At 37.0% G+C, this 12466-nt stretch overlaps 1 protein-coding gene across 3 annotated transcripts in view; it reads right to left on the reverse strand.

Moving 5' to 3' along the window:
• Positions 1-4991: 4991 nt before the first annotated feature.
• Positions 4992-12466, reverse strand: part of qtman (queuosine-tRNA mannosyltransferase) — a 37666-nt gene continuing 30191 nt past the window's right edge. Inside the window, exons 7-11 of one of the 3 annotated variants that reach the window (XM_089133226.1) lie at positions 11865-11974; positions 10989-11133; positions 7859-7929; positions 7441-7532; positions 4992-6098 (exon numbers count right to left, since the gene is read on the reverse strand). In XM_089133226.1, the coding sequence (XP_088989352.1) occupies positions 6015-6098; positions 7441-7532; positions 7859-7929; positions 10989-11133; positions 11865-11974 (502 nt within the window). In that variant the 3' untranslated portion in view covers positions 4992-6014. The remainder of the gene's footprint in view (positions 6099-7440; positions 7533-7858; positions 7930-10988; positions 11134-11864; positions 11975-12466) is intronic. The other 2 variants (XM_039655940.2, XM_039655938.2) reach the window with 2 other exon arrangements.

Below are 12466 nucleotides of genomic sequence, written 5' to 3' on the forward strand. Positions count from 1 at the left end.
GTTTTGTATACTGATCATTTTCATTTTGGATGTAGGCAAAACATTTTTTTGCCAGTTTGTTTGTGAAACTTTCATTTGGCAGAAACCCGAGATGATAAACCAGGGACATAATTTATAAAACGTGCATATAATATGAAGATATGAACTCCGAGTGTGCGTACGCTAAATTCCACAACAATGTTCATATTTATAAGAACAGACTTTGATATGGAAAAAAAATGCTTAGCACCATGTTAGGTCCTAAGCAGACTTGCACATTTCCATGTGGCAGAGAGTCGGAGGACTGCAGGTATTTGGAAATCTAACCAATTCAAAGTAAAGCATTTGGTCATTGACTGGTGCTCTTTTAATGACATTAATTAAGTTGTGTTTACAAGATACCATTCAGCCGCGCAATTTCAAGATCATTTGCAATTTAAACATTTCACATCAGGAAGAGAGACACGTGCACGCTCTCAATATTTCATAAATGAGGCCCCAGATCTTGTGGTTATTTTCTAGCAGCGCAGACTTGCTGTTGAAACAGGTACTTGCTTAATTATATTGCGCCGTTGTGTTTTATTCACTGTCAAAATGTCCAGGTATTTGGTTGTTTTTATTTGAAGTAAAGTAATTTTTCATTAAAACAGTAAAAAAAATATACATGCCTTTCAAGATTTTGTGCCTTTACGACTTGACTTCTGGACCTCCTGTCACTCTATGTGCTCTTTGCATTGTCAGATAACGTACAGCGTGATCACATCGGTTTCTAATCAAACTGCCAAAGTCCTCTCCAATTCTCTAACAGCAGTCTCTTTTTATTTGCTTCCCGCAGGCCAGTACTGAGACTGTCTGCATGGAATGTGTTTTTAATTCCATCCCAAAGATAAGAGAGAGTCTGTAATTACGGGAAGAGCCATCCATCCTTGTAGCATTTTCCCTGCATCAGATCCCTCATAGTTTGGCATCTCCAGCAGTAATGATGAAGGGGTACTGGAGGAACAGGAGGGCGACATAAACCAGATTTGCGGGCTGTGCGTCTTTCTAAATCTCGACTGAAAATAACGCAGTGAAATGAGCTGCAGCTTTTAGTGACCTCTCTGGCACAGCTGCGCTTCACTCAGGGACCTTAACGAGTTCGGCAGGCCACCAAGACCTTCATCTCAGAACCTTTGAAAAGAAACACAGTTTGGGTTTTTTTTCTTCACAAAAAGTTTACAGAAAGCTTGGATCTTGTATTGAACGTGTTGGCTTCGTTTGTCATTATGTCTCGAGACCTACATGCCAAACATGCTCAATGATTACAGTATGATTCTAATGCAGTCAGAGCTTTACGTTAAACACACCCTGTGGACTCAAGTGTCTTCTATTTGACACTAGGGTTCCAATAATACAGGATGTCGTGTAAGTGTGATTGCACTTAAAAATCCAAGTTAATTTCATTTAAGTACTGTAAAAAAATATTGTTGGTTTAACTTAAAAAAAAAGTAAGTAACCTGGTTGCCTTAAAATTTTAAGTTGATTGAACTGGAAAAAGTGAGTTAATACAATGAAGGAGATTAATTTAATCATCAGAAACTCAAAATAATAAGTTATCTCAACTAAATAAATTATTTAAGTTGATTTGACAAAAGAAAAAAATGTTGTGATAACAAATCTTGAAAAAAAATACAGTTTAAAAGTCATTTCAACTTAAATAAAATTAAACTGACTTATCAAAATAAGTTATACAAGATTCAAATATCTTTTTTATATCAGTTAAAGCAATGTAAAACGTTGTCATAACTTATTGATCATATAATTTTTAACAGTGGTGTGTGTGTACTAATTACTCTCTCTCTCTCTCTCTTAAATGTATTGGTATTACTTACTAAGTTCTAAATATAAAAGGGCAGACACAAACTGCACATTTGATTCTTTCTAATACACAATAATTGCATAAATTATTCTTCAACTGACCAAACTGTTTAAAAAGAAGTTAACATTTTAACATTGAAATTTGATGGTAAATCCACTATTGCTTTTTATAGAATTGCCATATAGTCTATTTAATGCAATTACATTAAAAGTAACTGTAATTAAATTACAGAAAAAATTAAGAGTGATCCCTTACTTTGGTTTAATTACATTTCCCTTGAAAAAGTACGGTAATGAGATTGCTTAGTAATTAATAACACTCAACAACACTGTGATATATATGGTCTTGGTCAAAAGTAAGCATTAAACATGTTCAGTTCATTCTTGCATTAAATGCTTCAAATAACAAGAAATCCAAATGTGTGGGTGGATGGACTGAGGTGGTAAGTAACCCAGGGGAGACTATTGGCAGATATTTGCCATGTACACGAAGCGGACGCCCAGATTTATTTTGCGCTAGATCCCATGGTCACATGACAGTGCATGGGCATTCATTGTGCAACACATCTCACACTTTGAGAGCCGTCGTACTGCAGGTGGTGCTTTGCTCATTAATATGTGCAAAATTAACGTCTCCCATCAAATTGGCTTGTGAAAAGGTGTGGTGCATTTTGAGCGTTTGGTACGTGGTGTGAAGTGACTGACTCTGAAAAAAAAAAGGAATAAAAGTATTTATTTCAGTATTTCACACAGATTGTTTGCTTTAAGGATTTTGACCTGTGTCTGTGTGTGAAAATTTATGTTTTTTTTTTTATCTTATGCTAACCAATGCTGCATTTACTTGATCAAAAATACAATAATAAGTAATATTTCAAAATATTAGTTATATTGTAATATACTGTATTGTGTATTGTGTACTGTATTGTGATGGTAAAGCTGGATTTACAGCATCATTACTTCACTTTTCAATGTCGCATCATGATCCTTCAGAAATCGTTCCTATATGATGGTATGCCACTAAAGAAACGTTTCTTATTATTATCAATGTTCAAAACAGTTGTGCAGCTTAATACTTTTGTGGATACTATGATGGCATTTGTACTCACTTATCGTTATTTTTTGGGAACAAATAGTTGATCAAATGATCAGGTCTGCTAATCAGTGTGAAGGGCTCTATTGACGCCATGCGGTCGGCAGGCAAGGGCGCGCAAAGCCGTATGAAACCGTGGCCTTCATGTTTTCTCTACGTAAGCCAAGACGTTCCACGTCTAATGATTTCAAGTAATAACTGGAGACCACTGCGCTTTTCCGAACCCCGACAAACTCCCACACACCCCACCCCCACATTTTGTTTTCCCATCCTTCTTGGCAGAGCTTCATGGAAACGAGCGTCTTTGTAAGTCCGCAAAAAAAAAGAAAGGGCCCAAAAGTAAATGAAAGCATAACAATACAGTGTCCCTATGAGATTCCTGCCATGTTCTAACCACCAGGCCCTATTAAAAAGAGCCTGGGCTCCAAGAGAACATGGCAGCATATTGATAGCATATGAATGAGTCATACGAGGACAACTACATCTCTTTCTCTTACTCTCTCTCATCCATTCCTCCGGTCTTCCTTTAAGATCATAGATCAGGGCAATGTTACACAAACTCGGAGTGAAAAGATGTGAATTCTACCTGTCACTTCAGCCAGGACTGCCTTCTCATCCTATGAGGAGAAACACAAATCACACAAGCGTATATATAACCACAAACCGTAGTACACACTTCCCCCTTGGTACTGGTATAACTGGTGTGAAAAAAAGACTAAAATAAATAAACTCGCATCGAACAGTAAGCAAAAGCCTCTTCATGTACACTCCATCCCTAACAAATAATCTACAAACCCATTTAAGGACCGTCCCTTGTGTTAGAAAATAATATTATTGGCGTTATTATTAGATCCTAACAATGGCATTTGACGAATAAGAAGTAACAAAAATAAGGTAATAGGTGTTTCAGGTGCTAGTCAGTGGAGTAAAGCAAATAATTCAAGAGCTGACCTGTTGACCTAGAAGGTTGAAATAACATTCCCGTAATTAAACGAAAATAATACAAAAATAAGCACATATTTAATGCATATGAAGAAATAAATCCTCCCTAATTTGGTGACAGCCATGCTCAAACTACACTGTGACCACTACATTTTGCTCAAGTCAGAACTTGAGGGTTCTCATTAAAGTGCCATTTCCATTTTCCATTTCCTAAATCCTTTTGCTGGTTTCAGAAAGAGGCTGTGATGATCCTGTGGAGTGAGTTTCTGCTCTGAACTCTGCTCCTGTTACAGCAATGATCTCAGAAATGACAGAGAGAACCCTACAAGTTTTCTTCACTTCCCAGAATCTAATTGAGATCCCATTATCTGATAACGTTCAAAGGTCTGAATATCACAGCTTAAACAGATGCGCGTTTATACCTGACGCTGTATCAGATCAATTCACTTTAGTGATTCCCCTGTCAGATATTAATATATCTACCAATGTAGCCATATAATATGAATGGCAGCTTTCCAAGCTCTGTGCTGCTGGGAAGGGGGGTTAAGAAGACCGCACAAGTCTTAATTCCATTTGTTTTGCAATCGAATTCGGCCAGCATTAAAATTAGCTTCCCTAGAACACCATCAGTGAGAAAACAGCAACAGGCCAATGAAATGGTTTAATGTGCACTGAGTTTTATAGAGGTTGCTATTAACTTTTTATATGTGGGGTGACATTTTGTGCCGAAACGGCATGTTATGGGCTTTATGGCGTCATTAGGGCCTGACCTCGGGTCGGCTCGGGGTAGATGGCAAACTCGTATGACAATGCAGTATAAGGTGCAAACAAGTCAATCACATTCATCTGCTCCTTGTAAATAACACAAGTCACAAGTATTCACTTTCAGGTGAAAAAAAAAGGCAAATCACTGTAAAAAATAGTTTCATGATTTGTAATCACAACATTTTTTCTTTCGTCAAATCAACTTAGAAAATTTATGTAGTTCAGATAACTTAATATTGAATTTGAGTTTCTGGTGATTAAATCAATCTATTTCATTGTATTAACTAATTTTTTTTTTTTTTTCCATTTCAATGAACTTAAAATTTTAAGGCAACCAGGTTACTTATTATTTTTTTTTTAAGTTAAACCAACAATAATGTAGACTCATTCAACACATCATACGGCACACAAATGCGTCTCCCAAAAATATGAAATACGTTACATATGGAGGTAGGATATTAGAACTGTTTTTCTATGAGGATTAATGAGACTAATCTCGATTGCGTGCAAGAAGACGGCAGCGTGATTACATTTGAGCCTTTAATTCGAATCCTCCGACCCGCACACCTGAAAAATCGATGCATCTGATATAATAACGCCTGAAAGTCTGCGGCTTTATTAATAGAATGTCTGATAATAAAGGAGGAATCCTACAATAAAAGTCAGGCCTCTTTTAATAACACATATGTTGGCAGGCCACGAAGTGGGCCGTGTGATTGTGGCATTGATGTGATGTGAAAGCAGACACTTATATCTTTATGGAAAATCTGACAGGCCATTGTTAGTTTGCCCAGATTTTACATTTTGCAAACACATATAAATAGCTAGTTACCATTCCCCCTTAATTATGCAGCGGGTTCCCGTCTGCAACGTACAGCCAGATCTCCGACGCAAGGAAAATAAAAGAACCATATTTAGATTCAACCACAGTCCTGGGGAAGCCTTGCATCAACCTTTACTGAGCCTCAGGGGACTTTGTCACAACCTGGCAACCTCAGGTGGAGCGAGAGCCCACAACGTTTCAAGCCGCAACTTGGCTGCCGCTCTGTCGGAGTGGGAACCAAAGACTCCAGAATTCCAGGCTGGAGTCCTCCGGCACAAAGGATAAAAATGGATATGAACCGAAATATGAGGTGGGCCCGCCTTTGCGCGACACGAAAGCGGTTTCAGGTTTTTTGATTGTTTATTTTTACTTTGTTCTTTTTTTTTTTCATTAACCACAAATATAAAGTTGCTTTTTTTTCCCTCCGGCATACGAGGACATTAAAATCACATATACATGTTTTTCTTAAATAATAGCAGAGAGGTTTTCTGGGTCATAAACTCTCTTTAACAATGAGGCTGGATTTTAAATCATAATGTATTTTTGGGGGGTCACGAGTCATGACATGTGCTCCTCAGTTGACATCAGGAGGGATCTGAAACCGTCCCCCAGAGTGTCCCAGGAGAAAGCACTGAGGTTCACCTAGCACAGAGAGACAAAGAGAATACGAGGGAATGAGATGGAAAAAGCAGAGAACTATAAAAGTATTATGACAGATTTGGAATCCGAAGTAGTGGTTCTCAAGCGCTTTCGTTCCAGGATGTAGATTTGAATAATTTCATCATTTTAAATTCAACATCAAGAGAGATCATTTTTATTGTATTTATTTATTTTTATTAAATGTTTTTATCAAGTCAATAGTTCAATAACTCAAATTGTGGATGACAAACAAACAATACCATATTTAATGTAGCCTGTTTTGGATTTTATTTTATCTTGGATTAAAAATTATAAGTGGCAAATTCACCTCAAAATACAGTGTAATTTGACCTCAAAAACAAAAGAAAGAGGAAGCATTTTCTTTCCCTGTGTAAAATAAGACTATCGCTGTGTCCGAAATCTCCACACAAATCACTACTCCCTACCCCCTATGTAGGGGGTAGGGAGTAGAGCACTATATAGTGAGCTCACCAGCATAATAGAAACACCACTTTCGGACACTACTCGATCGTCGTTGGTTGCATCATATGTCAGCCGAGCCGGCTCTGGGCTAAATAGATTTTTTAAAATAAATACATTACATTATATTGAGCTTGTTTCTCCAAAATTTAAAAACTTAAAGTAATTTCTGGCCATTTCTGTTATTATACGCTACTCCACACATGATTATAACTTATTTTTACGATCAGCGCAATGCATTATGGTATGTTGGGCTTGGGTTAGTGACCATCGGTTAGTGACCATTTTCAAAATGCATTCTGGGATAAATTGAGTGGACTACAGAGGGTATAATAATCATCACTATACATTCGGACAGCACTACAAAATGGCAAGCTCACTATGCAGTCCACTATATAGTGAGTAGTGGGTGATTTCAGACAGCATATTTCTTTTTCTCTTTTCCTAACTGTGCATGATTAAATATTTTGATTATATTGCATGTATTTTATTTATTTATTTATTTATTTATTTTTGCATGCAGCATTGCTTTTTTCTCCTGCTTTCCACAGTGCAAACAGTTTTGTGATCCACAAATTGATGACTTTTATAGTTTTATTAATTTCGCTGCACCTCTACAATGACAATAAAGAGCTTGACATGACTGATTTGATGTATACCTAAATGGGATTTAGAGCAAAAAAAAAAAAAAAAAAAAAAGGCAGGTTATGGATATGATTTCTGAAAGAGGCACAACTTGCATTGATCATGTATTAGTCTTGAACCACGGTGTTTTATGACTAAAAAGCCCTACAAATTCTCTGTAGAATTCTCAGTAGAAGTCTTTGTGGTTGATTTGATTTCCACTGAAACGAACATTATTTACCTGAATAACATGTTGTCTGACTAATTGTGGACGCTTGCAGAAGTCTTGTAGTCTTTTGCACAGCTGTTCAGGTGTTGAGTACAGATATGTTGCTACAAGAGGAAAATACATATTTGATAAGTAAGAAACCTCAAAGAGCAGATGAGATCGCAGGCACTTTCAGCATTAAAAATGCAGCTGACACCATGCTGTGTGTGATGCTGTACATTATTGAACTGTGGTTATATTTATTTATTTATATAAAAATGCCAGAATGGTTTATGGCAAATTCTTCGATTGTGCTTTAAGATGAATAAGTCATTATACACAGAAGTTGAACATGGCCGCTTTGCCTGTGACAATAAATCTTCTTTCGCATATGAAATTGAGCTAGTTTTCTCATCACTGGCAAATCATGAAAATGGGAGAAGAATTTTACCCGGGAATATTTCAGGATAGACCAAAGCCTTCGGACACAGGGGATAACAACCACAATGGACCGCTTCTAACCTGAAAGAGAAGATTTATGTCATGTGAGGTTCAATTCCATAGTGCATCCGTGCTGTATTGACCAAATCCATTCAAATGACTCCATTTCCCCAATTAGAAATTTCTGAAACAGCGGCCATAAAAGTTCAGCACTATAAGGCTGATGACAAACCAAAACAGCTGCCAATACTAAACAAAGCCATCATAACTAGAGGGATCATTATTTTTCCAACTGACCGACTGACAGATGGGGCGGCACCCTGGACAACACCTTGATCAATTTCAACCGTTACACACGGCAGATCAAAGCATTTTTCTACTTCAGATACCTACTGAATTAATGCTACCTCACAACTATGGCACAGTTTTGCACACTATCTCATGCTTTTAGTTCATCAAATAGTTCAATCTAGGGCAAACTTTGCTCCCAACTGATTCAACTCATTTGAACCCCTATTGCTGGCAGTGGAAATGACCGGCTGTTTAAATATTTTGTAGAATGAGTATTAATATTTAATGAGTCTATCCATCTATCCCTTCACCATCAGATCCTCATCTCATTTCCCATGCTAAAACCATGCATATTTTAATATCCGATTAGCCCTCTGCCATTCACGGCAGAAATTTCAAGATTCTGATTGAGCAATGGAACAAATCTCCTCCTTTGTGAAACGTCTCAGAGTCACCAAGTTGTGTTTCAAAGTGTTTTGTATCATTACATATTTAATGGTCACTCAAACACTGCAAACCTTCAGATTTGTGACATAAGAAAACAATATATATATATATATTTTTTTTTTATTTTTTTTTTAATTTATTATTATTTATTTTTTTTGCAGTTTCAGGAATAATGGATCGAGCAATTTTGGCAGTTTATTCCAATGCATTATAAGCCAGTTGGAGAAACGAACACATCGCCTAGCTGTAAGTTCTCTACAAAGGAAAAGAAAAACAACAGCACAACAGTCACCGTCCTTGAGCAAACACCAGACAGTGAAGGTTTAGTGTAGTATTACCTACTCTGCAACGTCAACATCCCCTTCCCTGATCAAATTCACAGTGAACACAGTAAATCAAAGTTTCTCGGCTGGAGTCTATGACAGGCCGTCGTATGAAACTGATTAAGGTCAGATCCATGTCAATGCAGTTAATGTGTGAGCGTGCAAATGCTTATCAGGCTTTTCATCTCAAATATAATTAGGCGATCATTCTGCTTGGCTGCCTTACTGTTTTTCTGGAGGGCACGGATGGGCGTCTGCTGACAATTAATCAGATTAGGCTAATTTCCACAATAACGAGGACAGAACACGGTGGAGAAAGTCCCATTGCGTGGCGTGGAGCTGACCAATGAGATGCAAGGACTGATCGGAGAAAGCATTTGAGCAGGTGATTCAAGTTCTGGGGTCTTGCGGCCTTTTTCTCATGTCATTAGTCCTTTGTAGCAAAATTGATTTAGTAAGTGGATGTTGTTTCAACTTCAGGCACTTGTGTTTGATTTTTATTGAAACAAACAGATTTTTTTAAGGTCACGTTATATGTACATATTTCATTGCTTTACACTTTCCCCAGATCTTTAAATATTAAAATCTACCAAAAAAAAAAAAAAAATAGAAATGATTAAATGTAAGATTTTGAAACATGATACATTTCAGTATTTATTTTGTGAAATAGCAACTTGTTGGGCCATAATTTCCATCACACTCGAAACTTTTTTTTTTCCCAAAGCAAGTTTTTTTCTTTCTAAATTAAGTTTAATTGAGGATACAAACGTCTCAGTAAAGAGTATGCTTGAGATGAAGTATGAAAAGTGAGAAGTATTAAGATAAATATGACTTGAAATCAATATATTATTTTGTTAAATGATGCAATTATGAATTGTCCAAATATTATTAATGTATTTATGTATTATTTATTTATGTGCTTAGGATACATAACATACTAGCTACTAGCTTTTTCACCTTAACAATACAAAACAATAGTGTCATTTTTATCAAAAGAATTGTAGTAGTACATGCATGCTTTGTGCAAAATGACACTGTGGTGGAATCTGTCCAAATTCTTAAAAATAAAAAAAGAGACAATTCTCCTGTGGTGTGTTCATAGTTAAAGAAACACCCAAGCATCAATTACCCCTATCCAGCTCAACTCAAAAGAGATGTTTTTGGGAAGTTGAACATTATTAAGAAAAGCCGACAGCAGGTGTTTGATCAGTGTTTGAACACACACGTCGCCCGAGGACATACACTTAAAACACACACAGCTGAGGAGTCTCCTTATTCCTCCTCTCCGCTGGACTTTGATCTAATGAAATCGAGAACAACCTCAGCCGTATGTAGTAAGTCTCCCAGAGGGAATGCGAGTCTAAACCGTTACCTTGCAAAGCAAAGGATGTTTCCATCCAATCGATATCACAGACCAGAAAATGCATCAATGCTGTCATCTAATAAGATTTAGCGTAGAGCATTTAGCGTAGAGAACAAGGATGACTGAAGTCTCCTGTGTGGAACGAGCCCCTGCTAGCACTTTGGATGAGTGCTACCTTGGGTCTGGGCATTATCTAACAAACTCTTCAAAAGTCAAGAACAGGTGACTGAAGATATTGATCCAGGCGATACTGAACACATCAAGGCTGGTGCTTTCAAAGGTCGCTCCGAAACACGCGCAGCACACCCTCCTGACTGTGAAACAACCCCAGAAGGAGAGGACAGGCCTTTGGGATTGAAAGCAACCTTTCAATTAAGCCATGAACTTTTCTGGGCCTGTTTGGGGTTTGGAGAATTACACGCTCAAGGTAATCTTCACATTCTGTGCTAAAATGCGGCACGATGGAGCTGTCTTTCTGTACAAGCGTTGATTTTGTATAGTTTCACGTAACTTTGGCGGCTAAACAAATGGGGGATGCTATGAATTCTGTGGTAATACACTAATATGAATGACTACATTGACTAAAGCGGATACCTTTTCCTAAATTTCACAAAAGCGGCAAACAACACTTGTGCTAATCAACATAAATAAACCGCTGTGGTGACTTTCTGTTTGGAGAGAACATATTTCTGTGACAGACAGCAGATGAAACTCACATTGCTACTCCGAAAAACTCGTGCTTGGCTGTGGAAACGACGACATCTGCTTGGCACAGCGTTTTGAGGTAATCTTCCTTACTGGGCATGAAACCCCAGTGCTGGATGTGGTCAACCAACTGTTCTTTGGCTTCTGAAAAGATGTCTATAGTGGGAAGGAACGGAGAAAGGGACAGAGGCCTCAATATCGACGTGTAGTAATTAGCGGAGAGAGGGATGTTTCAAATTTTGGTCATATTTTGCGAGGAGATAAAATAAGCAAGCCCTTCGTAAATGTGGACATAAAATGGAGAAGGGCACAAATAATCAATAACGGGATTCTATTAGCAAAATCAAAATAGATTAAAACCGTTTCAATGTGATTGCCTTCCGAGCAATCGTAAACATAATTTCATAACATGAGCAACCTTTACGATCTGTTTATTTCTTTTGGTCCATTGGCTGTTTATGTCCCGATAAAACTTTGCATCTCAATATAAGAGATTGTGTTTCCTGTAAGTCTCGCTTTGGCAGCTCTAGAGTGTGCAGGCACATAAATGAAATGAACACGACACCATAAATACTTAACACTGTCCAAAAGATATTAAAACATAATTGTCGACTAATGAGGAGAGTATTTTGCCAATGGAAACATTGCCTGTGTGCGATAAACAGACAATCTTTGAACCTAAGCGATGCACTTAACAAATTTGTTTCAAAGTTAAACATGTAATTACATTTGTGCATGACATCAGAGGTGTCAAACAACTAAATCATTCCAAGTAAGAAAGAAAAAACTGGAAAAAAAAAATGGAAAATGTTGTCTAAAAGAACTGTTATAACACCATAAATGCTTAATTATATCCCCATCCATAATCCATACAGCACACGATGTACCTGGAACGTCGGTGAAGGTCTCTCCTAGGACAGAAACTTCAAAGCTCAGCTGTCGTTCTTTGAGTTTCAGTAAGGTCTGGAAGAACAGCTGTGGGTCTTTGTCATGTTCCCTTCAGCCAGAAAGACAAAACACTGATTATTTCACAGTTTGGAAACAATAACATAAATACAAATTAATTAATAGCAGGAAAGTAAAAAAAAGGAATTCAAAAATAAAGTGTAGAACATAAAAAACAGTAACCATCATATTAACATTAGCATTTAAACATGTAGCACATTTTATTTCATCATGTTTATATTATGCATTAATAAACGAGGAAAATCAACCAGACAAGTACAAGACTTTTGATCAATTTAATGCTCCCTTGCTGAATTACCCACACACACACACACACACACACACACACACACACACACACACACACACGAGAGTATATTTAACTAATAATAATTAGCATCTTTAACTAATCTTTATTTTTGTAACTACAAAATATCCATGCAAAATTTGTAACCAAAAGTCCATTTCTGCTTTTCATTATTTTTTAAATGACCTTCAACTTTTCTGTTTACATATGCTCTGATGTTATTGTTGAAATAATAAA

The sequence above is a fragment of the Pimephales promelas genome, chromosome 7 (assembly GCF_988280905.1).
Source record: "Pimephales promelas chromosome 7, fPimPro1.hap1.1, whole genome shotgun sequence".
Lineage (NCBI taxonomy): Eukaryota > Metazoa > Chordata > Actinopteri > Cypriniformes > Leuciscidae > Pimephales > Pimephales promelas.